Genomic DNA, 26,978 nt, shown 5'->3' with positions numbered 1-26,978 from the left:
CTGTCTGACCAATCAGTGGTCTGCAGTGTTATATGTCATGGTTTAGTATCACTTGGAACCCCGGCGGCGGTGATACCAAAAAACTAGTACCAGGTACCAGATTCCAGGTGCTTTTTCGTAATGGAAACACAAAAAGGCTGAGCCGAGTCGAGCCGGTACCATGCAGTGAAAACACGGCATAATTCTTCCTGTGGTTGGTAGTACACATCCAATTAACCTATCAAAGGTGATTGTGGATCTCTGGAGTACATTTTATTAGACTAATTTGCGGTCATATCATCTTTCTGATCACTTTGTAACAAGTTATCTGATATTAAAACAACAGAAAATTGACAGCTGTAGTGACCAATTACAGTACAGGACCTGTCAGCCCAATGAATGGAAACCGATTAGGTAGCCAAGCCAAAAGTAATGTCACATTCCCACATCTCTACTGCACAGACTCTGGCTTAAAAACATTTCACAAGACACAAGTTTGGCTTAATTTTTACAGAGCAGGAGGACGTGTCATTGGGGTGTCCATCTTTATATACAGTGTATGTTGCCAAATATGCTTTCAGATTTAAGGTTAATTAATCTAAGAATTAAAAGTACTTCTAAACTGTTTTGTGTCTCTCAATAATAATTCATTTAGGTCCTTGCCTTGATAATCATCAGTCCCTCTCATCGGCCTGCAAATTGATCTTTTTGTATCAAGTCATAACAAAATTACATATACAATAATGTGTCATGAAACATGCCATGGGCCTGTTATGAATGGGGTAAGTTGCCCACAGTTAAAAAGATTCTGAGTAAAATCATCAAAATTGAGCCCGGCCTAAATCCCAGTGCTTAAGGGAAAACAAATTCATTCTCAAAGAAGCTGAGAACAGCATAAATACATTATTCAGCCCTCTTAATGCTCTGAGGTAAAGACATCTACAAATGAAGCATAAAAACTGTTATAAGGGCCAGCAGTCAATTTAACAAGAGCTTCAGAGCAGTTAAAGTGGGCGAATAGGCAACAAGTAATTACTCATTTTGAAAATGCAGTTAATAATTAATCAACGAAACATATGCCAATGCTATAAAAGTACACAAGCAAAAAATAAACAAAAGCCAGTCTAGTGTAACTGAACGGATCAAATAGAGGAAATAAAGCCTTCATGTCTTTTGTTTTCAACTAAAAATGCAACACCAAACGCACACTTTTCATACTAGAAAAAGAAGGAATTGTATAGCAGTCTGACAAAAATGAAAAAAAAAAAAAAAAAATACTCCAACAGTGAGCAACACAAGGAACGGAAAAGTAGTCTTGAGGCAAAGTTATTCCCAAATACAGAACATCTTCTGTGGGCAACCCGGCTTTGTCCAAAGAGTGGGAGGATATGCTAGAAAGTTAGTAAATATGTCACTTCCCTCCAAAGTCAATTCCACTTTGACCTGCCTCAGCATCCACCAGTGAAGAGGCAAAAGCAGACTGGACTATCTGAAAGCCAAAGGACTCAAGCAGAGACATGTTTTGTTGAGGGGAAAAGGGTGAGGTCAGGGACGGAGCCAGGTCATTTAAGCTGGACCCTGAAAGCCCCTGGGCCTTCTGAGCTTTGTGTACTCTGTGCTGGTGTTTGTTGAGGTAGGACTTGGTGCGGAAGGCCTGACCGCAAATACCGCAGGTAAACTTCTTCTCAGGGTCCGTTTTGGCTTTGGGTCCCTCTGTAGATCCCAAAGCTCCAGCAGAGGCACCGTTACAGGGTGTTAAAGTGGGCATCTCCAGCTCCGGCCCCTCAGGTTTGTGTGGAGACTTAAGTTCATCTCCATTTGACAACTCCACAAATGAAGGATCTGATTCCTCTGATTCTAGATGAGGACATTTCCCAGTGTTTTCTTGCCCATCTGAGATGAACACGACATGGAAAGGAAGGGGGAAGAGAATATGGGAGACAGAGAAAAATAGGGGAGGAAGAAGAGGACACAGAACAATAAATTAGGACAAATAAAGCATTACAATGACATTAAATAATTAAATTTTTAATCCAGTAGATAACAAGCACCTGCAAAGACTTAACTTTGAAATTTCAAGTGTTATCAAGCACAAATAGGACAAAATGATGACACACATAAAATCTTAAAAAAATGTCCAAATTCCTTCAGAAACCATACAAAAATATAACCCAGTCCATTTGCCCAGTGTCCACTGAGTATTCTGCTGTGCTCATCCATCCACTGAGCTTTGTCAACACCATGACCCCACCCACCCTCCGACTGGACTGTACTGACCTGCAACAGGCCCATGGACGGGGAAGCCAGGCACCCCGCCAGAGCGACACTCCCAGAAATATGGAGCCCCACCTGGCTTCCCCATGAGCAACTCAGGCTGCAAGCCCAGGACTGGCGGGCCAGGCTGGGGAAGGAGTGCGTGTCCAGAGAGCCCATGAAAGCGACCCTCTGCCTCAGACGAGGTGAGAAGCAGCTGGCGACTGGCGCACAGGTCTACATGACACCCGGCCAGGGAGAAAGGAAGGGGGAGGGACAGACAACAGGCCAGTGGAAACCACACAAACAGAATTACCTTCATTGCATTGCTAATGTTTGAAATGCTACGTATATACACAGAGTTTACTAGTTCAACTGAATTAATGTTTTGAGTGGCAGTGATGAATCAACTATTATCTCTTATCTTCTTCCCTTCAAACAAATACAAAGCACCCAAACTGGGTGACTTGTGAATTCCCTTCCACCTCACATAAAATTATCAACTGCGAATCTATCAAGCTACTTTTATTAGACAAAATTACACAGATCCTGTGCCACTTGAGTACAGGCCGATATCACAGCGGACATTTGACTTCTCAAATACAGATACCCTTAATAACATCATGCCAGATGCTGTGCATGCTGGTTTACTGGAATGGTATAATGACACATAAATGAAATAGAGCCATTGTTAATGTTAAAAATCCCACCTGGGAGGTAAAGTCAGCTTATGAGATAGGCCAACACTGTGTATAATAAATAAAACTACAGTGAATATGATGACAGAACACATCTGTCATGAGCACCTCCAAAGGTAAATTATATTGTTAGATTGGTGGCTCACATATCTGATGTCCTGATTTCTGAAACATTTGGGCCTGAATTTTGGCAAATATTCCAAGTAGTTTACAACAAATATATTACATGTTCTGATTATATTTTTCAGTTTATTGAACCTTGCTCAGTTGCACTCTGACAACAACAAACTAGTTTCCTGAACAAAGCACAGACACATCCCACAGTCCACAATAACATGCATCACTGTGGACTTTGTATATTCTGTAGTACATCATTCCAATAATCTTCTCACAATTACAGTAATGTTAAATGTCAAAGATGATGTGCAGACCAGGCAGCAATAAGCAAGGTATGAACACACAATTAAAACAAATAAATTACACCTGAAGGACACACAAAAATCCATCCACATGCCATTATTGACCAATAGCATGTTAAATGCACACCTGCCTGTAAACAGAATAGCACACTGCTCTTAAAATGCTGCTGGTTTTACCATTCTAAGTTCACTTCAGCTACCTGTAAGCTGACTTGCTGCATATAAGCTTGTTAACACTTCACCAGCTAACTGCAAAAATCAACTCTAAATCACTGTTTTTTCCCCATTCAACAAACTGGGAAAATGGCCATTTTAGTGAAAGGTAAAATATCCACATAGATATTTTCTACACTAAAATGGTCATATCATTCCTTGTCCAGATAAAAACTAATACCACAACCAAATACTGCACTTGTAGAAGTTGTAGTAAAACAAACTACAAAATGTTCCAGAAATCTTAACTTAAATGATACCATCAAATTGAATAGTTTGTTGTGTTATTTCATTTACAAACAGCACAACCACACATTTAGAAGCTGGAACTTGAATTATTTGACATACATGAGTACAACTGAGGACACAAACTTTTCCATTATATTTAAGAATTGTGTTTGTTGTTTCCAGTCTCTATGGTACTGACTTGTTCTCCCACACATGTTTTAATGAATCCACGGTAAATGAAGCACATATTATGACAATCATGCATCACTGTGCATTGCTGACCAACTGCTGAATGACCCAGCCAAGCACAGACAGACACTGTTAACCATACGCTGCCATGGCCATGCTAGACATACACACACATACAAAAATCAAAGCAAATGTGATTTAGCGCAAATTCCAAAACGTTTATGAATAAACGCTGTCAACTACAAACTTCTACTGCAATGTCACACCATTTTAATAGGAATAGTAAATTTTCTATTTCATTGTCACTGAAAAAAATTGTCAAAATGATGATGTGATATTTGCTGGGGTCTTAACAAACAAGCGTATTCCTGGAAAAATCTGGAAATTTGTGGTCCAAGGCATCTTTGCAGAACCACACTACTTCTTCGTAATGATATATTCTAACATATCTATCTGTCTATCTATCTATCTAGTTGCCTGTCCATCAGACTTTTCTATGTGTCAGTGAATCAGATTACTCTTTGTTGCACTTTGCAAAGCAAACACCTGCTACTTAAACTCTAGTAAAAGATAGAAATGGTACAGTGATTAGAGGCCAATTACAAAAAAGTCCACTCATCATGCACATGTGATGTTTTGAACGCCTTTTCTTTTCCCTATAGTGACAAACACAAAGAGGTACCTACAGCGCAGACTTCAAATATAGGACACCAGCAGTTAGATAACAGAAACCTAATCAGCGGATGAAATTACACAAGTCAGTGTTTGAGTGAAAAGCTTGGCACAGCAGAGGCAGATGTATGCTTGTGTTTTAAACATACACAAAGACGCAGCAGCATGTTTCTCCAAAAAGCAGAGGAGCAAATGAAAGCCAGAAACATGAAAGTTTGGGATGGGGCGAACGGCTGCTTGCCTTCCACTGAGCACTGGCGTCCCATGTGGTAAGGGGTGCCGTTGTGCATCTGTTGCTCCCCCCTTGGCTCAGGGAAGGTGTGCATTGTAGCAGAGGGGGGCAGTGGAGAGCCGTGGTGTGTCTTTATATGCACCTTAAGGTAGGAGGCAGTGGAGAAACCTGGGACCAGAAGAACAAAAAAGGCAGTTGTTTGACACACTCAAAGCCTTGGCTATGAGAGGGGCATCCTGTAAACAAAGACAGGCTATGCAGGTCCAAACTTGTTTGGTCTGAAAATGAGATTAATCCTGATGAGACCAGAATTACTCTGGAAGACAGACAAATGTCAAAAGAAATTAAGCCAATTTCTGTCTCCTTGATTTTTTTTTCCTAAGTTACGGCGGTGAAAACGCAACATAACATCTTAGACAGAAGTCAAAACTCCAGTCTAGAGCAAACAGCTTAGTTCTATTCAAAGTCAACGACAATGCTTTCAAGTACTATTTTTCATATATCAGTATGACAACAGTTGGGTCAGGACTCACAGAAAGCAATATTTTTAAGGAAGTGCAATGCCATCAAAATGCCTTTGAGGAAGAAATTCCAGTGTCATCTTCCCTACTTCAGCACATCTAATAGGATTTCATCTATGGGTTTCCAATTTTAAAAACAGGCTTTGTAAAACTGATTTCATGGAAATAAAATAATCATGATAGCTTTGCATGTTAATAGGTCTTCCATACGTTTGTCACTGCAAAATGAATACTGCTTTACCTTACATGTAAAGGCACCTGGAATTGTAAAGTATGAGAGATTTTTCATAAGTCAATGCAAAATCAGCACTCCACAACTCGAAAGACTCTGCTTAAGAAACAATATTTGCTACCACAAAAGCATGATTTTAAGTGGCTGCTACTTTAACAACACTGTGTACTTGTAAAACCTTGAAAATTGACTTCAATTGAACTCCAGCCATCCGAGGCTGGGATCAGACAGAGAACAGCACTGCACAAATGCAGCATTGCAGGGATGAGACACTTGGTGAAATGCTGAAAAACACAAAAAATAAGGTTGGGCTTGGAAAAAAAAAAAAAAATTTAAATTCTGAATGGCTTCTTCCACAAAGCCAGCTGAGGTTGGTCAACAGTTTTAGATTATACATATCAAATGTTTGGACAAAGAAATGCAATAACTGCAAGAACCACCCATAAAACAGCAAGACCCTTGTTTTCTTTGAAAACAGAGCAGAGCCCACCATCAAATTACAAGTTTCCATCCACTGAATATTGCTGACAACAGCAGCTCCTGAATATTCATGTGGACTTGGACAGAGCTGTTTCAGAGGAACATTTTGAGGCTTTTTAGACAATTACCTTTGTTACAAATGCCACAGTAGTTATGGGTTCCTTCACTATGTTTCTTGAGGTGGTCCGTCATGTAGGCAGCCCGAAGGAACTTGCCACAGACTTTGCAGGGGATTTTGTCCTCATGGCATGCGAGGTGTGACCGGAGGCGATCTCTTGTAGCAAAAGAGGCATTACAAATCTGAAACAGAGAAAAAAAAAAAACACATCCCTTTTTATTGTTGCATATCATTAAAATCATCAGTAGGAATGTTTGTTTTGAAATATCTCAGTGATGTATAGATAGATCCTAAATGTAATTTTACCTGGCACTTGTGAGGTCTCTCTGTTGTATGAACCTGTTTGATATGTCCATTCAGGTGGTCTGGTCTGAAGAGGAAAAAAAATGCTTAATTAATATATTCTCATGTGATCTGTTCTTGCATCTAGTGTATTTACAGGCAAATACCTTCTCATGTTTATTAGTAATTTGTAATCCCTCATGCATTGTTACCTCCAGGGCAGTAGGTGGGGACAGTGAGTTGGCAAAATGTCCAGAGCGTTGTGTTGTTTTTGATACCAAATTACACATACTGTATCACTGGGTACTCTGTTAACAGTTGTATAGTTGTCTCATACTTTTGTCAGTGGCAACACTTTCCTGTTAGATTTTAAAATGAATGTCATAAGACTTACATAAGGCTTGCAGAAAATGGACATAGGAATTTGCTATAAAAAAAACCTAATTCGAAAACCTTTTGACCTCACATTAGAATACAAACTTGCTAAACGAAGCAGATATCTTCATTTGGATCAATTAAGATCTGTGGTATTGCTTTCTGATTAATGGTTTTCACTTGATCCCTGAATTTAGTGGCTTTCATGGGTATTATATTCAACTTTTACCTCACAAACTTGGAATTTATGCAAAACCATTGCACTGTTTCCCCACATAAGCCTTCCTGACAGTGTGAATGAAAGTCCACTCACCTGGAAAACCCTTTACCACAGCTTTGGCACACATATGGCTTCCCGACTGACCCGTCGTGTGACCGCACATGGTATGACATCCTGTCTTTGCGTTTGAACCGGAGACCGCACACATGGCACGCATACGGTTTCTCCCCGGAATGTGACAGCTTGTGCCGGTTCAGGTGATAAACGTCGCGGAAAACCTTGCCGCAAATATCACAGCCGACGTGCCGCCTGGTCCTCTCCCGTTTGCGACCGTTATCCATCGTCAGCCCTGCGTGCACCTGTACGCCGTTTTCCAGACCCGGCGGACGGTGGACCGTTAAGCCGTTACCGCCCGGAGCTGACAGGCTGTCACCGACGTTGTTGACGCCGCCGATGGAGGCTCCGTGTTGCGCTTCGTGGTTCTTCAAACGGGAAGCCTCCGTGAAGGCTTTACCGCACGTCCCGCACGGAAACAGCCCATTGTCCTTCTGGGTGCTGTGGTTAAACAGTACGGCTTCCACCACTCCGGCTTTCTTTGGTCTCCCCCTGCTTCTTTTCGAGGCAGGGGAGCCAGTGTCGTGATGAAACATGTTCCCCGACATTTCCGCCGATGGGGAAATGCACAGACCTTCCACAGGCTGTAAGATCGGCACCGACGACTCACCGCCCCCGTCCTCCAGCAGCACGGCGGCGGCGGCGGCTTCAGCCCCGTCCACATGCATCTGTGCATTGTTAGCAAACGGCTGACCGTTCACCAGCATTCCCGTTCCGTTCACCAAATCCTGCTGAGCCACCGACAACCCCAGCTCTGAGGCCGTCGTGGCCTGAAAGAGACTGGCATCCCCTCCCCGTGAAGTGGGTACGAGGATCTGCACGTTGGACTGTTTGATCACCTCCTGACATATCTCAATGACTGACCGCATCAGCAGAAACTTGGCAGCTGTCATCAACTCCGGGAAGCACTCCAGTCGCACTACGATCCTGGAGGTGTAGGCGAAGTCCAAGATGTCTTTAAAAACTTTCGGGCTAATCGTGTGCATCTCCAGCTCTTTGGCGTCGCCGTCGCCATCCGACTGACGGCTGAAGACCGACTCGAAATACTCACTACAAGCCGCCAACACGGCTTTGTGGGCAGGGAAGCTCTCCTCGCCGACGCGTAGAATCACATCGCAGAACCTGCCTCCATCTTTCCTCTGAATGTTGAGGTTGTGTAGCATCTCCGCACTGTGCTTGCTCACCTGGTAGGTGTACGAAGAAGTCCAAGACGGCTCCGCTACTTTCTCCATGCCGAATTCATCCAATTACAATGATTGTGTGCGACAATGGTCGGAGAAATGACGGTTTTCGTGTGACTGTTTCGAACAGTTGATACCAGCTAGCTACAAAACCCAAAACCAAGCGCTCCTCCCGTCGTTTTAGCATCTAACGTTAAACGTTAGCAGTAGCAGCAGGGAAAAATGGCAGCCCCCCAGCTTCCTGTGAACTTTGACCCTAGTTTCTTCAGGGGTGGGGGTCGTTCTTGTTTTGTTAAAACAATGTTTCTCTGTGTAGCATACTAATTGTGTAACGTAGAAATTACTTTGTTTTGTGTCAGTTGGTACTTAAGGGAGCAGTGCCAAATACCGCAGGGGTCTTTCAGAGTGTTTATGGCCAAAATGTGAACGCAGGTCTCTTCCTGTCTGGTCTGTTCGTAAAACCCCTCCCCCAACCAACCACAAACCCGAAAAACCTTTTTCCTCTTAACGAGCGCACACTGTAAACCCACTCACAACACACGCAAAAGCAGAATACTACACAAAGTTATCTCAGGCAAAGGCTGGGATGCGAAGGATTCAACAGCCGCCAAATTTAACTGACAAACGACAGACGCTTCTGTTCAATACTGGTGTGAACGGGGACTTATATTAATTAGAAATATATATCAGTGTGGAGACAGATGGACAATACTGGCCTTAGTGCTGTTTCATTTATATTAAATCTTTCACCCACATTGTCGTGAATTACCACTGAGTATTTTCCTGCATGTACATATTGGAATAGTACCTGGTTTTGAAGTATTTCCATTTTCTGTAAGTGTTTTTAAATAGAAATAAACAAAACTTGCTTTGTCAAAATTATTAATTCTACTCAGTTGCTATTTTTTTTTCTTAAATATCAAACAAGTTGTTTTATCTCCATTAGTTTTCAGTGTAACCACTGAAGCCCATGGAATCAAACATTTTAAGATTATAATGCACTGTACTGGATAATAAAATGGCACTTAAGTGTTTGATTTGTACAAAACCTGCAAAGCAAGATTATGCCCCTTGTCCTTCTGTCAAGTTAACGTTGGGTAGCAAATAGTCTTAGTTTTTTTTATTAGTAGGGTATAGTCTCCTGTTTGATTTTGTTACCTCCGCCAAGGAGGTTATGTTTTTGCCAGGGTTTGTTTGTCTGTCCGTTAGTGTGCAACATAACTGAAAAAGCTATGGACAGATTTGGATGACATTTTCAGGGTTTGTTGGAAATGGGATAAGGAAGAAATGATTAAATTTTGGTGGTGATCGGGGGGGGGGGGGGGGGGGGGGGGGGGGGCACTGATAGTGTGCAACATAACTCAAAAAGTTATGGACAGATTTGGATGACATTTTCAGGGTTTGTTGGAAATGGGATAAGGAAGAAATGATTAAATTTTGGTGGTGATCGGGGGTGGGGGGGCCACTGATCGTTAGTGTGCAACATAACTCAAAAAGTTATGGACAGATTTGGATGAAATTTTCAGGGTTTGTTGGAAATGGGATAAGGAAGAAATTATTAAATTTTGGTGGTGATCGGGGGTGGGGGGGCCCACGGGGGGGGCCCACTGATCAGCCTTGGCGGAGGTCTGCGCTCTCCGGGTGCTTCTAGTTAGTGAGGTGACTGGACAACAACCCATACAGTACAGTTCAACACCATCAGTATATGCCTCAAACTATATACACCTCTCGGAATTATATTTTGTTATGGCAGCGCTGTTGTGACTCTACACATCCAGTAAGACTCATTAAGATCAACTTGTGCACAGACGATTCAAAACATTAAAAAAAAGGAACATACTGGGTTTTACTCAGTTTATTTATTAATTCTATTTGTGCTTTTTAACAGATAAATAGCACAACATAAACTGACCCCCAACCAGCCTCAAACTAGCCTCATGTGAGCACTGTTCTCCCACAAGTATCAGGTTGGACAGGAGACAGTTTACAGGAAAAAAAAAAAAAAGAAAGAAAAAAAAATATACAGAAAGAAAGGCACAACCAGCAGTCGCTGCATCCCCTGGAGTTCTCTCGAAAAGCTCCAGCTAGTCACATATTCAGAAAAGGCCCGTCCACCATACCACAAAGTAAGGGTAGAGTATACACTAAAGTTACTCCTCAATTCAGCACTTCTCACAAACTGTGGCCCTTTCTCAGAGCAGCTCAGGGGGAAAAATACTACTTAGTGGACAAGACAAAGGAATGCTACCATCTCTTGTTGTCACTCCCAGTTTATATCTGAACTGCAGGATAGATTTAACTTTCCCACACCACAAAAAAGAAACAATAACTATATACAGGGAGAATAAGTTTCTTTCCCACAGTCTGTACAATTGGGCCTATACATTATTTACTGCAAGAAGTCTAATACAAAAAGAAAATATCACTCAGCTGCAAAAACAAATTTCCATCACTCGTCTTCCCTTTTCTGAAAATAAGCCTCTTCAAAAGCAGTGACTTCAAGGTTGAAGACAAAGCGTGGTTAGACTGTCCAGGTCTGTGCACTCTCTTTCAAAGTAAAGTTCACATTTTTCTGGAAACAAGGAGGTGAAGATGGGGCTATCCAGCACAGTGCTTCCAATTTATTATGGCCGGAACTCCAATTCATCAACACTGATGACTTTGGCTGGCATAGAGGGGAGTGGCTGCTCCAGCACATCTGATCCAAACCACTTGGCAAGGCCTAGAGGGGGGCTGCCCCCGTGTCGCTGGGAACTGTTTGTCCGGTGAGGGCCTTGGCTCTGTGACTGAGGGCCTGGGACACTGGGGTGAACTGTAAGGACAGACAAAAACAAAAGCTAAGAACATACTATATTATATATGTATTTCAGCTCTAATGTTCACTGCCATATTAAGTATTGTAATCACAGATAAAGGCTGATGTGCAATTTTATATACCCTTAAAGCTTTTTAGCCACCTGGGGGCACTAAGACTAAAAATTGCATTATAAACCATTAGAGTTGATGTGGTAACAGTGTTGGAAATAATGGCATTTAGAGAATAGAATAAAGTTAAGCCAGAACAACATTAACAATTTGGAATTTTTATCTGCCTGCTACTTGGAAAGGAACATGCAATGGCATTATCATCTTGCTGTATTTGAAAATGAAGCTGACAAAAACAAAGAGACCAAGCATAAAAACCGAAACACTGAGCTGAAATTGATAAGAACAAAACCATGATGTAATTGTCTTGGTCCCGGTAAAGAAAAAGTAAGTGGATCAAAGTCAAAAGAATACACCATTATGATCACACAATTTAGTTGCAGCAGTGATATACAACAGCTTCCACTCACTTGGTCTCTGTTGCTGAAGTTGTTGCTGCATTACTGCTAACTGCATCTGAGTATTGGCTCTGGGAGGTAGAAGAGGGTGGCCTGTTGCACTTAGAGGATACAGTGGTTGTCCTAGCAGGGCAGGAGGCAAGCCTTGAAGTTGTGCAAGGTCAACATGCGGTGGAAATATGCCTGGTAAGTATGATTAAAGGTTTCTTTTAGATAACTTAAGAAAAACAAGAGAAAATGTGAAAAGATAGAAATTTGCAACCAAAACAAAAGAAAAAAAAAAACAAATAGTAACTGCCAACCTGCTTGCACTAGGGCCGGTCCAAGCTGTTGGGGCTGGATACCTTGTGCCAGCATTCGCTGAACCACATTAGGGTGGAGCTGAGGATGGGGGCGCACCATGGGTACGTGGGATAGCAGCGGTACAGGGTAGACGGGACGAGGGAAAGATGAGGACGGCCCTGGAGGAACTACAGCAGGTGTATGGTGTCCCGTCGTGCTGGGCCTGAGTCGGTCTTGGTCTTTGCTTTGGGAGGACAGTGGAGCAGAGCCAGCCTTTGCTCCTGCAGAATGGGCAGCATTTCCATCCACTGCTTCCAGGTACATGTTTGGGGAGCTGCTATCTGAAATTATATAACCAACATCCAAATATTATCAGATTGCGTAGTACTAGTATAAAAGCTAGACAAAGCCCAGGTAGGTAAATTAAGGTTCTGTACCTTCTTGGGAGTGAGCTGCTGCCGTGTCATCCTTTGACTCTGAACGACTCCCTGGTTCATCCCTGCCTTTTTCTTTTGTTGCATACATTTTGCGGATCACAGACGTTGGTGTAAACGATGGAGACAACTAAAATTGAAAACAAATGAAACATTATCCAAAACAGTCTGCTGTAAAAAAATAAATAAATATATATATATATATATCCATCCTGCAGTGTGCAAAACAATGACAGGAAGTGCAGAAATTACAAATTTAAGTCATGACTTGGAACCCCAGGGCAACAGAAATGAGATGTGGGGAAGATAAAGTTTTCCTCACCATACTTGTGACAGCATTGCCCGGAGAGTTTCTTCCAGCAGGCTGAGGGCCTGGACCAGGGGAACGATTAACACGCTGTGGTCTGCAATGATGGAAACAGTTACAAAGTAGGAAATATAAGAGAGAGTAAGAAAGAAATCACACCAATAAACTGGCAAAAGATATGATCCTCTTAAGGCTCATGTATGCTCTACACCAGATAACACATGGAACCATCCATCCTGCATCCATTTCATCCGTATTTCTGTCCATCTCCTGGAATCTAACAGATACAGAGGAAATAAACAATGGAGAATACGGAGTAGCATCACTGGGAACTGTTGGGGGCAGCATTGAGATTTGAAGCGAATAATACCCAGAAATTGCACAGCTCTTAAGAGCAACTGTGTTGGTGAGAAACTACCAACATATTTACGACAACTAGCCCTTCTCAGTATCAACATTAGTAATACCTTCTCTGTCATTGCCACGTTCGTCATTATTAGGCCCTTTTCCACCACAGGAACTTTGAGCATTACCCTGAACTTTGACAAACCCTGGTGCGTTTGCACCGAAAATTACCCAGGTAAATGACTTTCCCTCGGCCCCAAACTTTCCCCGAAGAAGTTCCTGGTAGGGAGGTAGTACTTTTCAGATTACCAGGAATTCTTAGGGGCGGGGCTGTGTGCTGGAAAACGCCAATTGGTGGACTACACTCGCAGTGTTTCCGCATTCCGTTCACCTGCACAATTTAATTCATTCTTTATTTAATTTCAGACGGACTTTGAATCGTTGACATGAAACAAGCGAGGTTAGAGTAAAAGCTGTTGGAGCCAAATGTAAGACACGCCTTAAGAAATACGAGAAAAGCTGAAGAAACTTATGCAGGATTATAAGAAACTAAAAGGACCACAATGGTCGCAGTGGATCTGAACAAACCAATGGTATGTATATCACAGAAATATTCACTGTTTAGTTGTTCATTCCATGCTGTAACAGTAGTCAGCGGCACATCAGCTGTTTAGTCAAAAGTCGGGTTAACCTAATGCTAATGCTAACTGGTCAACAGTCTGATGCTAAACCTAAATCAGAACTGGTTGTATTTGTGTTGTCGCCGTGAGTGGAACACTTACTTTTTATGTATTGTAATTTCCACCTGAAATGGACCGGACGGACTCTCCTCTTTTTCTGAACCTGCGGCTCATTTGTGCCCTGGTCCATCATCTACTGCTGTTTACAACGGCCCAGGTCAGACATTTCACATGTCACATAATAGTAGTAGGACTCTGTCATCATGTGCTCTGTTATTCATTTTTGCATTTTTATTACTTTTCATGTAGGAAAGCGAAAAAGGGACCGGGACCATGGAGTTCCAGACCGGCTGTCTTGGACCAGCTGGTCCACACACTGGTCCAGAAGCCTGAACCTTTCACACGTTTATTTCCCTTTTAATCTCAAAGCACCTTGTTTTTTTTTTTTTGCACCTTTTGTTTTGTTTCAATTTTTAATAAAAAACCCTAATATTATCTGTTCATTTACAAGACATCAAAATATAAGTAGATTATATGTACTTTTATAAGTAATATGCAGTCGAATTAAATGCAGGCATTTGATTAAATCTGTATGACTTTAGGGTTGAACCTGGACTATATCTATAAAACAATAGAAATGAAAAGCCATCCATCACACTTAAAGTTAGATGTGAGTTAGGTAAAGGAATGAGAAGTTGAATGTTCTACCATTTTTAAATAGAAATTAAGGATATGTAATGATGCTTAACTTCATTACCTCCGCCAGGAGGTATTGTGATCACTTTGTGTGTTTGTTCGCGCGTTTGTTTGTTTGCAACTTTACGGGAAAACTATTACAACCATCTTTACCAAATTTTACCCACAGATAGGCCTAGGCCCGGGACGAACCCATTAAATTTTGGGCCAAGCAGGCCAAAGTTCAAGATCACAAAATCTCAAATTTTCCTCTCTCTCATCATTGAGCAATTTTCAAAAATTCATAAAAAATTCAAAACTACTCCAATTAGCCTCCAATTTGATTCACCTGTAGCTTATAACAATATCTTGTATCTGGCACAAAATTGTCCACATCCACTATGGAATGTGGACTCTGTGGACATTTCAATTTAACATTGAAAATCCCATTTACAACACATTTTTTATTATAACAACAAATATTGATTGGAATTTAATATAATTTGACATACACATGACTAGTACTAAGCTTCAACTTTTTCTGCTGTATGGAACAACCTTGAAACTGTTTAATTTAAAAAGAAATAGTCGATCCACACATGCGCACTATTTGGGGTGCTTGGCGGAGGTTTCCGTTCTCTGAACACTTGTTAAAAATGTATTCCAGATGGATTAAGTGATTCAACAACCAGTAAAACGTTAAACCCTAACCGTCCACCTAAAGTACTGTGTCATTTTATTGTGCTAGAGCTTAGTTTGAGAGTGTACATGAACTGTACTGCAGTTTCTTTTACTGCTCCCCCATACATCAGCCTGATTTGAATAAATTACCCTGAACTTTTGGTGGAAAAGGGCCTACTGACTTTCTTCTTTCAAACCGCCCCCCCCCCCCCAACAAACAAAACAAAAAACTATTATTCTTCTTGGTATTTGGCACTACGTTAATTCAACATGGTATCGTCTGGTGGATTGATTGTCAAACACTCATTCCAACACCAAGGGCACAGAGAAGTATAAAAGCAGTGCCATTTCCACCATTTGAAACATCTTTTTGTGTGTACGTAGAGCCTAACTGAGCCTTTAGAGTATGAATACTGATAAGTTTAGATGTCAAAAATCAGTCTCTAGACTGGCTAGAAATGAGTACTTTGAGACACACTAACCGATTTCTAAAAGCTTTGTCCTGTGGTGGCTTGTTGTAGCCAGTTTGGAATGAGTGATGGGCATGAAGAGCAAGGTCCTGCTGAAATGCAAGTGCTTCCAGGTCCGCCTGATTCACTGGCATGGGGATTGCTCTCATCTGAATAAAAAAAATACACAGTTGAAGGGCATTTCAGTGTAATATCCCAGTACATGCCCTTGAAATTTTAAGTTTAGAATCGTTACATGGATTTTAAATGTACATAACATACTTCATTGTGGGATTTGTATTATAAAGTCAAATATACACAGTTTCAACACTTTAAAAACACAGGCAACTTTAAAAAACAAACTTCCATGACTTTTTGAAGTCCTATAATGTAATTTCCACAACTGTTCACAACCTTAAGAGTATGGTTTAGGCACCTCTAAATGTAAAGTGTCATGAGATAACTTTTGTTATAATGTGGTGCTAAATTAATAAAATTGAATTGAACCTTCAACATTGATAGTAGTAACTAATCAACTTATTCATTACTAATAGTTTTCATATTCACTTAAAACACTGAAAACACTTTAAGCAACTGAGCTATTTTATAAACATTGAAATCGTAGAGACCAAAAAGTTGTTCAAAGTCTTTTAGCCAAATAACAGCAACAAGATCCCACTGCCATACCTACACAAAGTGCACCAAAAGCTTAAAGAACACAGAGGTAGCAGAGACTCCCGGTATAAAGAAGCAGGTAATCCTCAGATCTCATTCTATTCATTTTTATCTCAGATTAGGACATAATTTAAGCAAAGTGAGAAGTCTGTATCCTTATAAGAACTTACTATGATGAATTGTCTAAAACTTGGAGACTGAGATTTTAACATTCTTTCAACATTTTTCATGGCTGTGGGAACTTGAAAAATGAAGTGTATCTAGAATGTCACTAATTAGCAGTGACGCTGCTTAAACAGTAAATACTCAAGTCACCTGCTGTTGTGCTGCAGATCCCGGGCTGATGGATCTGTGTAATTCAGCAAATTGTTCAGGGAGCATGGCTTGAGGACCAACTGGAAATCCTGGAAGTAAAATGAGGACAAAAGACAATCATAATGTGCGCGCACTTGAAAACCCTCGGCCTGACTTATCAGGCGCACTACTGCCCAGTGGCCTGACTTATCAGTGCATGCCAAAGTTTTTGGACAAACGGACGACCAACTGATGACAATACCCTGCAGCAAGTCTGTTCAAGGGTAAAAACTATTGATTAATGCGCTCAGACAAATTTGATGAACACAAACAAAGCTGACAGCATTCTGATCATGATGTGTACAATAGATGACATTTCTAATTCTACTGTATAATTTACACATTTACAGCTTTTCATAAAAGAAAATAAAAACACAGACCTGCTGAGGATTGCAATCGATTATTAAAGTAGTCAGGTGAGGGCGCCCTCTGGGGAAAAAGGGGAGGTGAAGGGCCTTTGTGGAGCAGTCCATGTAAAGGCGCAGAGGTTGCTGAACCCTCAGAGCTGCCCAAAAGATTGCCAAGCAACGTAGGGGAAGAACTGCGAGCAGGACCTCCCAAGAGCTCCTGTAATTAATATATTAAAAAAAAAAAAAAAAAAAAAAAGACAAGACACACATTTCTTATCAAAACTCAATTCTATTTTACTGTAGTATACTGAACTGCATCAATGTAATGTAGTCATTTCCACCCCATAAGGATAACTGACATTGTGTCAGGATCAAACAAGCAGCATTATCTCATTTGTTCCTTCATATATAGTTGATAGCTTTAGTGGCATCTGGGTTTCACTGAATCAAGACTATGATAGCCCTGAACATATTCACTGCATGCCTGAACTTAAGACACTGACAGCATTTGACTCTGGTAACTCAATGAAATACTTTGCAATTTTATACAATCGCATTTCACACTCATGCCATGACATTTAAATCAAGTGAAGTAGCCACAAGCAACTTTGTTAGTTTTGTAAACAGGATGCAGTCAATGTATTAATTGGAGATCCCTCTGAATAGGAACCTTGGCCGAACCACCTGATATACTGAAAATATACTCCAGACGTTTTGTTGTGTAAATATATAGTTTCAATTCTGACTCAAAATACACTGAACCCTGTGATGATTATGATGTAGTGAATATGCTTAGATCTGCATGGGTATCAGACCTACTGACCATGGACCTGTTCCTGAACAACGATCTACATACACCTGATTAAACTGAAGAATGTCTGACCCAGACCCTGATCTGTGAATCGATTAGCGAGAACCAGTGATATCACTAGCCTACATTTTCCACCTAGCTCCCTCCTTACTGGTAAGAACCCACATGTTCACCTGGAATATGTTTTTCTGCTGTTGCCCTGGCACCTGGGCCTCAGACATAGTCACCACAGCTTGTTCTGCAGGTTGCTGCAGTTAGAAAAGAAGAGATTATTTGCAGCAGGTGCAATTCAAACAAAAACAAGTTACAATACAAAAACCCATCTCAGTAAGCACTTCGCAGTGGTAAAACATGCAGTAGGCCTTTTACAATGCAGTTATGGCATCTGGCATTAAGACTAGCAATGATGACAAAATTTGGATGTTTAACGAGACAGTTGAAACCCCCACTAAAACACCGCAAGCCTAATGAGATGGGTCGGTGTACATGAAATCTAAATATGTGCCCCCATGCAAATCATTTGTGTCAACATGCTGCCAACCCCTTCTTTTATAAGCATGCATGCAATGATTACACACTTCTTGTTGGAGTATATATATGAAGGACATATCATTAAACTCATTTTCTAAAATGCCTTGCAATAGAAGACACTAAACTTTAAAAGAGACTCAAACAAAAATGAAACTATACAGTTAAGCAAATTTATGCCCATCACTTTCTAGTTCACTTATTTTTAATTTTAAATATTCAAGGATATGTTAAATGATTCAGATATAGAGAGATGATGTCACATGAGGCAAATTAGTTTCAGCAGTTACCTTCTCCACTGGAACATGCACATCACTATTACCTATCCACTATTAACTATGTACATTAGAAAAAAAAACAAAACATAGATCTAGATGTAAATACTCACATTGTTTGTGTTGGTTTTGGGGTGAGTTGGCAGAGTTCCACTTGCCTTCATACTGCTGACGAGCTTGTTAAAGGCTGACATGTCTGTGTCTCGTGAACGGGGTCGGGAACTAGAACCCCCCGTTAATGCCTCCTCCAAATGTTCAGCCATAAAAGGTGTGCCGTTTCCTCTCTGTGGGGGCGGTACCTTTCGCACGTGGGGTTCAGAGCCGAGCTTCATCCCCTTCATTTCTCCTTCCACTTCCTCCAGTGAGAGCACCACTCCAGAGTGAGCTGGGAATAAGTCACATTTGTGATCTAACATTTATAATAATCAGTTAAATAAAAATGTTCTCTTTGTAACAAGGCTGGTTATACCAGACTAGGGCTGCAAGATTTTTGTCAAAAATAAAATCCGGATTTTTTTCCCTCTAAAAACTCAATTTTCTATTTAAATTTTTGGGTAAAACTACAAAAGACAACAGAAGACAGCATGTTGTTTTCCTGAGCAACCAGCAATGCAACGCACTGCTCCCTATCTCAATATGTGATGGTATCGCATGATGGGCCCACAGAAGTTATACCAATGCAAGTCAGTGACAGGCATCAGTCATGCGTGTGTGGACCACGTAATATGAGTGATCCCCATGGGTTATATTTAAATTGGGGGATCTGTGCGTGGAGGAGACTGACCCAGGACATGTTGGACGGATTATATCTCAGGGCTGGCCTGGGAACGCCTTGGGATTCCCCCAGAGCTGGTGGATGTGGTTGGGGAGAGGGCTGTCTGGGCTACTCTGCTGAGGCTGCTGAACCAGTGACCTGGACCTGGATTGGAAGACGACGGTACGGTACAGATCCGTGCATGGAAATTGTAAGATGAGTGATCCCCACGCTGTTATATTTGAATTGGGGGATCCGTGTGTGGACCACAGTTTACATTGGTATCACTATTGCAGCTCCATCACAGATTTAAGGCCCGTGGTCATTACACGGACTTCTGTGAAAGACCGGTCTCACAGATAGGAGGAGGAGCCTACGGTAGACTGGAGGCATGTGGCCCAGAGGCACGAGAGAGATGAAATCGATTTGACGATTTCCCTTTTTTTGAAAATTGTCCCAATTAAAAAAAAAAAAAAGATTTTGATTTAAAATAGATTGTGCAGCCGTATACCAGACAACTCAATGCCCGGCCTACTAAGTCCTTTTTAGAGCTAGTGTACTTTGTCAGTCCCATGTTTTTGAATGAAGGGGAAAGTTGCATAAACACAGGCAATGGTAATTCATTTTAACACTGGATATCACCTGCCATAAAATGGAAAAAGATTAAGTCTACTCTGAGCTACTATAGAAACATGGAAGTATAACACTTCCTCTTCAATTAATATAAAAAGCTCATTCCAAGTTGGGAATAATACCAACTTCAGCAATGATTATGAAAATCATTTTGAATAGGACATTTAATTTCAAGGAGGGCATCCTCTGAAACCTCCCCTAATATTACACACCTAATGTTTAAATGCTGGTAAAAAAAAAAAAAACAAGTAGCAAGTACCAGAATAAAACCTGGAATGACTGATGTTTAACTAGCACTTACTGCTTTCCCGTAGCCGAGCCTTGTTGACTGACAGTGTAGAAAGAAGTGGCTTCAGGTCTATTTTCGCCTTGTGCAGCATCTCCAGGATATCAACCTTCTCTTTGCAATCTGAGGATTGTATGGGTGTGAAATACGGTGCAGGGCCTTGGCTTGGTGATGTGCAGCGTGGTTCAAGCCCTTCAGAGTAAAACAATCCAAAGTTTGATATATTGTTCTTTGGGGGAGTGGAAATAATACAGCAGTGACAATGTCACATGGCAAGGACATCGATGAAGTGATACAGCAATACAGTGTTCATCATCTAGATGCTCTTATTGTCCAGGTTTCAATGCCACAGTTAAGACTGTCGGCATATAGTGCATATTGTATACAATAGGGCAGACATCTAGGTCTGTTCCAATAATTTTTCATGCATGTTTACTATAGCACAGAGATGTTGTGCCTTTCATTTGTTTGACATGATGACAAAAATATTTGACAATAGATAAAATCCTGGATAACTTTAAAACAATAAGACTGCTGCTAAAACCTTAATTACTTTATTTTTTAAAGAAAAGCTATGCAACAGATGAAGAAATCTGGTTACCTGCCAGTTTTTCCAGTTCCTCATGAGGAGTGGACCTTAAACTGCTGGATCGGCTGCCTGAGGGGCTCAAGTTACTGGAAAACCACTGACTGAAGCGGCTAGCAGACACTGGGCCCTCCCCCAAAACATCTTCTATCATCTGCAAGACAGAATCAGCTCCCTGTGAGACCAATTGGGGAAAAAAAACAAGAAAAACTGCAAACCCAAGGGAGCGTGAAGGTGGCACTTACGTTTAGAGCACTTTCCATCGATTTAGCACAAGAGTACTGAAGATTGAGAGCAATGTTACTGAAAGCTCTGCTGGGTAGCTTTCTGCTGATTTCAACCACACCAGTCTAACTGGTTTTCATTTGTTTAGTAACCTGGTTCGCTGAACTATTCAACTTGTAACATAATGGCACTATCACGATGGGCATAAATTTGAAACATTTATACCTTTTACCCCATCTTTACACCTGTGCAACAGACAAGAGTCAAAGTGCACCACCGAGTGACGACACTCAACCACATATATCAAGCCAGTGCAGCAGAGGTAATCTTGTACTAACAAAGCATCTCAATTCATGGATCCAAATATCTATTTGTTTCAGTTAACTTGGCAACAAGCCAACTGTAAAAGGACTTGTCAAAGTTGTTCTACTGAACAACTACCAATTTTTTTAGTTCATTTTAACTGGCAGATGCATCTGAAAACCTCCACTGTTGAGCGTACACCATTTAGTATATGGCATAAGAAGAAAAGAAAGCATCCAGTGAAAATGTATTTTCAAGCCATAAGCAGAATCTTAACTGTGTGTGCAGGCACCTTTAAAAAACCCAATCACACCGTCAAGTGCACCCCAGTACTTACAGAGGCTAGTCCGGGCATTGTCTTTTCTAGATTGAAGAATTCGTTGAAGTCAAAGTCTCCAGTTGACTGCTCTGGTAAAACATCAGTGTGAGGAACCTCCTGGTCAGCTGTAGACTGTAAAACTACATTCTGCTCCTCAGGCTGTCCACCATTACACTCCACTGTTGGACATGCACACAAGTTTACAAAATTTACAATTCTTGTTCCTTTAAAAATGAATATTGTACTATTAGTCAATTTCAGAAAACGGATAAAAAGGTAGATGAAGTAAAATGTGGTTGATAATGTCCTAAAATAACATTAAAAAAGAAAAATCAAAAAGTTTTTTTACATACCTTCTTTCACCAACTCTGTCCGTCTCTTAGACCTCCTGGACCTGCGTTTATCATCTTCCAGAATTTTGTCGTCAAAGCCAATGAGCTCAATTGTCTCAGACTGACTTGTGGGACCACCAGAGAACCATTCTGGTTCCTCTTCTGCATAAGAATCATTCCTTCTCCTTTCACTGAACACACGTTTATCACTGAAATCTCTCTGAAAATGAGAAACAAAATTAATTTCCCCGCCTTTGAAAATGGGTCCCATGTTAGAACTGATAGTTGTGCCACACATTTGACAGGGTACATTCTTTGTCTTGTACAGAGAAGAATAATTTATTTAAACTATGACTCTCATTTCAGACTTAAGAGCAATTCTGTCATTTTTATATTGAATGCTGGTTGCTATTCTTGTTTTAACATATCACAGCAAAGCTCTATTTAAACACTAGGGTAGTTTATGTTGCTAGATGAACACTGACTTTTCAGTCAATTTGCAGGTGTGTAAAATCTCTGAAATCACAGTACAGAGTAAACAGTTGGTCAATGTGGCCTCAGACCAAAGAGTCTAGATCATGATCCAGATAAAAATGAACCACGGCAGCTAAACAGCTTTGCATTATAAATAAATAAAATAAAATAAAAGCCGTTTAGCTCTCAAACTGCATTTTTGGGGGTGAACAAAAGTAACTACACTGAACTTAAGTAAAAAACAAAACAACACATTATAGTAGGACAGAAAGCAAACAAACCCTAAATCTTTTATCTTTAAAGTCTCTCTCCCGTTCCCGCTCTTTCTCCACTCGGGTTTCTCTCTCAAATGCTCGAGCTGCGATTATACGTCCACTGCCAATTCTGCGAGCTCCTCCAAGACGGAGACTCTCATTTTCCTTATTTTCCAAGGGGCTGATTGGGCGACGAATGTGAGGTACAGGTGCAGCATTGCCTTGACATCCACCTCCAAAGCTGCGTCGCTGTGGACTAAGAATGACGTCCAGATCATCCTCCTTTAACCGTTCACGTGGATCTGAATACAGTGCACAAATTAGAGTTTCAGCTATTACAATAACATGACAACAAATCATGACCATCAAACTAATTACCTAATACATGTATTTTGGTTCACAGCACAAAAATCATAGACAGCATGATAACACTGAGCTACTTTTGGGTACGATCTGCACAGGCCGACTTAAGGTTTAAGCCTTCATAAACAATAATTTACCTGGGATTCTTCGTTTTAAAGGAACTCTGTCATCCATATAGTCCTTCTTAAAACCTTCCACTGGAGAACTACGCTCTGAAGAGGGGTACAGTGAGGCATGCCACTTTTCAGGGTCCCAGACACCATCACTGTATTAAAACACCATTTAATGCAACCATTAAAAAGTCATAATCAGCAAGTGAACAGACCAAGTAGTCACTGGGACAGTACAATAATGATCAAGTTCATTAAGACTGGAGGAGTTTCACTAAAAGACGCTATTACTTATCCTTTTACAACTTGGGATAAATAGAGGGTACACCAAGGATTTAAAGAGTTTGTGTACATGAGCAATAAGACCTGCACACTGTAAGCAGCAGAAATAATTACCCTTAGAGAACATCTTTGTATTGATAGCACATAACAGTACATTTAGACAGAGCAAAAATTCATGCATAATTTAGATGTGTGTTCTCGACATCTTTCTCCAGTAACTGCCAGAAAACACATTAAATGTGTATTCACTGTGAAATCAGCACTGTTTATGACTGATTTAACATTTAAAACAATTTTTCTAGATGATGACGTGATACATCATCTGGGTATTTTCCAGGAGGTTAAATGTAATTAAAAAAAAAAAAAAAAAAAAAAAAAATCACACCGATCAGTCTGCAACATTTCACTGATACAGACTAGAGTTTTAACATTACCGTCTCTTCATTTAAATGAGAATCAAAACCAGAACATTTTTGGTTTATTTGCCTCAATTTCTTCCCAGCAAAATCCTTAGTAAATTTTAAAACATTTCACCTTACACACAGTACTTTTGAAGGCCTACCTCTATCACAATATTTTCCTCAGAGCACAGGTTTACTTGTGACTCTGAAAGTTTCCAAAAGAAGAATGGGAAGCAGAGCTTAGGTAGCGAGCTCTTCTTCTGAAGAACCAGTTCCAGTCTGGGAGTTTTTCCATTTGCAGTGGCAGGCTTGGCATTTTTCCCCCTTTCACTACATGCACATTACAGTTCTGTAAAGTCTTCTAACTATGTGAAAGGACAATCACTTCCAAGCACCAACCACACACTGAAAACCCATGTCTTTTTATGTGGGTTTCTTTTGTAGAGATTTTGCCATTCTAATAACACTGTATGCTAACTTATGTGCATGTTCTACCAAAGCAACTTTTCTCCCAACACCATTTTGCAGTGGTACTGTTGCTGAATCTTGTGTTCAGTGCTGCCCTAGATGAGTAAAAACAGCCTAGAGAGTTTCTCCTCTTATTATAATAAAACAGTAGAGGGTGAAATACCCACTGGCACAGTGCTAACAAAATGTGGAGATGCGAGAGAGAGAGAGACGCTCGTCTCTAAATATTTAGCTCAAATATTCATTTCTGATAAAGCTTAGAGATTGACTTTGTTCAGGTGACCCTGAACCATGCCTTATTTTGCTATGGTGCTAGGCTGCGGTGGGACCTTTCTTGATGCACTGAGCACATCTCAACTCTCCATGCATTTGCAGATTTTCATTGCATGTCATTAACCATATGTACTCATCCTTCCATGCACCTTTGGTTCTGGAGTTCTATGTTTGCGATGAGAAATTACCGGACCCATCAACCTGCCCATTTATCAGTTTTTTTTACTCCTTACACTCTCCCCAGCCAATTGAAGAATAACACTGGCCTCTAATTAATTTAAAAGGGAGTATTTGCTCATGAGGAATTTGTAATTTCTTGCTGCAATAATGTTGGGTTTGGTCACATCAAATACATTGATATGATTTAAATCACCAATTGACACTATATTTACACTGCTGAGTTGCATTAAAGGATACATAATATTCCTCTGAAACTAATGTTTTTTCCTTCAACATACCCCCACTACTGCTAATGGTGCATGGATATTTGCCCCGACACAAGAAAAACTTATATCTACGACCATACAACATTTAGAATGAATTAAAGTAATTGTCAAGAAGCTCTTTATCCTCCTTTAATGAACAAGCCTCATTTATCTCATTGGTAAGGTGGGCTTTGTTTCACTCAAAGATTATATGAAATGTTAAAGATAGCATGCATATGTACTGCAAAGACATATTCTTACCTGTCATATTTCTCAGAGAGGCATTCTGGCCTTTCATTGGAGATTGGCAGTTCTTTTATTTCCAGTAGCTCCTCCTGCATAACGATTTATAAAGGTTAAAGGAGGACTTTCGTGTAGTCCTTTATATTATCTAATATTACATAGTATTATATTAGTATCTGTAATACTATTAAATACAACATTTCTCCTCACCTTGGTGTATCTGTAAGGAGCTGTGACTGCTGGCTGTTTAACTTGGTCCACAGCAGCGTCACCATTCCTCTCTTCTACACAAGACTCGTTCTCCATGATTGATTTCACACACTGAACCAAAGACGTTTAGCCAAACGTCACTGTTCCTATTGGAAACAAAGTTAAGAGGTATTAAAATTGATTAAACAGGAAATGCTCTTAACGCGATGGGACACGTTTTGAAAATAAAGTCGTCGATTGGCACACTACCTCGTTCACTTAAATTGTTCCTTTATATGGAACTATAAACTAGTTTAACTGTGAAACGAACGCAGCTTCACACCATTGCTCTCAACGGCAATGTAAGTGTGTCAAACTTTTAAGCGTACAAAAACTGATCATAAAGGCTCCCTAGCGTCAAATATTGACCAACAAAATAAATATACTTGTAGTACATTTAGAAATATACATCAGTGGTCCGGGAAACTCCTATGTGCGAGGTTTCAGCTGTCGTTACTAGCCAATTAACAAGTTAATTGACAACAGCCAGAGTCCGCTGACATTTGACGCTACGAATAAATTACAATGAAATCCCTAATTAACCAATTATCTGAAGGGGCCGGACTGCGAACTAAACCAAGATGAAAAACGATCTCCGAACTTTGAAAGCAAACATCGAACTGTAATTTTGTAGACGAATTAAACATCTCATTGCTCAGTTGTAGAGAAATGTAAGCTAACAGTTAGCCACAAGAGTGAAAGCTAGCTAAACTAGCGTCCGCCACATAGTTTGATACAGTAAGTCTCCTTCGTTGTGCAATGACTGGCACAGACCACTAAGTCAAAACTTAGAGTAAATAACCACAACCAGACAACTTACCCAGACTGAATAATGCGTGGCAGAGTTTACAAGCGGCCGACAAGCGGCAGTTCACGTTAGCTAGCTAGCTAGCTAGCCAACCTAGCACTCTCAGCTAGCCAGCTAACTAGCTGGGGAATGGGGATAATGCCCACCCAGCGACCACCAAATCGTATGCCGGTTAAGTTGTTTCAGTGATTTCAGTAAACTCACACTGATCTTGGGTAACTAAACACAATAACACAGGTCCAAACAACAAATTAATTTACACGGAGACTCTGTAATCTCAAATAATTGTCTGCTCTTTCTCTGTTTTCTAAGTCGTAGCAGCAATTTTCCTCTGATCACCGCTTTAAGAAGGTCCTAGGAAAGATTACATTGTGCCCATTGCGCCTTTGTAGAATTGGGATATTTGCTCGTTGAACATTTCAGAATTTAAATGATAAAACATGGACAATTTTATACTGGTAATATACTCAAGTGCAGTTATATTAACAGTGGCAAATACTTATTTTTGGTATGTAGCGAGGGAAACTTAAACTAATCAGACAGGCTTTATCTGAGGCAGCTACTTCATTCTTTTGGTGTGCTCGATTTTATATAGAGGACAGCTCTCCCGAACGT

The 26,978-nt window shown here is 40.6% G+C and overlaps 2 protein-coding genes across 9 annotated transcripts; both read right to left on the bottom strand.

The window, feature by feature from the left end:
* Positions 1-615: 615 nt before the first annotated feature.
* Positions 616-9,097, bottom strand: patz1 (POZ/BTB and AT hook containing zinc finger 1). Of its 3 annotated transcripts, XM_030134293.1 has the most exons (6): positions 7,205-9,097; positions 6,541-6,604; positions 6,245-6,416; positions 4,893-5,051; positions 2,257-2,469; positions 616-1,872 (listed from the first exon to the last, which is right to left on the bottom strand). In XM_030134293.1, the coding sequence occupies exons 1-6, from the start codon at positions 8,455-8,457 to the stop codon at positions 1,391-1,393; spliced, it is 2,343 nt and encodes a 780-aa protein (XP_029990153.1). In that variant the 5' UTR covers positions 8,458-9,097; the 3' UTR covers positions 616-1,390. The 3 variants fall into 3 exon arrangements, with proteins under 3 accessions (XP_029990153.1, XP_029990154.1, XP_029990155.1); XM_030134294.1 differs by lacking the exon at positions 4,893-5,051 and having other exon boundaries at positions 7,205-9,096; XM_030134295.1 differs by lacking the exons at positions 2,257-2,469; positions 4,893-5,051 and having other exon boundaries at positions 7,205-9,090.
* A 1,149-nt stretch (positions 9,098-10,246) lies between these two features.
* On the bottom strand, positions 10,247-26,719 carry eif4enif1 (eukaryotic translation initiation factor 4E nuclear import factor 1). 6 transcript variants are annotated; one of them, XM_030134413.1, is made up of 20 exons: positions 26,376-26,719; positions 25,517-25,662; positions 25,325-25,398; positions 23,242-23,369; positions 22,769-23,043; positions 22,035-22,233; positions 21,700-21,860; positions 21,080-21,115; positions 20,850-20,988; positions 20,264-20,440; positions 18,689-18,960; positions 17,946-18,020; positions 16,992-17,178; positions 16,573-16,661; positions 15,616-15,752; positions 12,768-12,849; positions 12,449-12,575; positions 12,032-12,352; positions 11,742-11,912; positions 10,247-11,218 (listed from the first exon to the last, which is right to left on the bottom strand). In XM_030134413.1, exons 2-20 carry the CDS (start codon positions 25,610-25,612, stop codon positions 11,031-11,033), a joined length of 2,934 nt encoding a protein of 977 aa, XP_029990273.1. In that variant the 5' UTR covers positions 25,613-25,662; positions 26,376-26,719; the 3' UTR covers positions 10,247-11,030. The 6 variants fall into 6 exon arrangements, with proteins under 6 accessions (XP_029990273.1, XP_029990275.1, XP_029990278.1 ...); XM_030134415.1 differs by having other exon boundaries at positions 11,742-11,873; XM_030134418.1 differs by having other exon boundaries at positions 11,742-11,852.
* Positions 26,720-26,978: the final 259 nt, after the last annotated feature.

The sequence above is a fragment of the Sphaeramia orbicularis genome, chromosome 5 (genome assembly GCF_902148855.1).
Source record: "Sphaeramia orbicularis chromosome 5, fSphaOr1.1, whole genome shotgun sequence".
In the NCBI taxonomy this organism is placed as follows: domain Eukaryota; kingdom Metazoa; phylum Chordata; class Actinopteri; order Kurtiformes; family Apogonidae; genus Sphaeramia; species Sphaeramia orbicularis.
Note: the sequence above shows the minus strand (reverse complement) of the source record. Positions and strands in the feature narration are given on the sequence as shown.

Excerpts from the sequence above, each read along its gene's own strand:
- patz1 (XM_030134293.1), bottom strand. The coding sequence starts at position 8,457 with ATGGAGAAAGTAGCGGAGCCGTCTTGGACTTCTTCGTACACCTACCAG. Across the intron at positions 6,605-7,204 it reads TGTGGTAAAGGGTTTTCCAG|ACCAGACCACCTGAATGGAC; the intron begins GTGAGTGGACTT and ends TTTCCTCTTCAG. Across the intron at positions 1,873-2,256 it reads CGTCCATGGGCCTGTTGCAG|ATGGGCAAGAAAACACTGGG; the intron begins GTCAGTACAGTC and ends TGTTCATCTCAG.
- eif4enif1 (XM_030134413.1), bottom strand. The coding sequence starts at position 25,612 with ATGGAGAACGAGTCTTGTGTAGAAGAGAGGAATGGTGACGCTGCTGTG. Across the intron at positions 20,989-21,079 it reads CGATGGAAAGTGCTCTAAAC|ATGATAGAAGATGTTTTGGG; the intron begins GTAAGTGCCACC and ends TCTGTCTTGCAG. Across the intron at positions 17,179-17,945 it reads AGCAGAAAAACATATTCCAG|GAGCTCTTGGGAGGTCCTGC; the intron begins GTGAACATGTGG and ends TATTAATTACAG.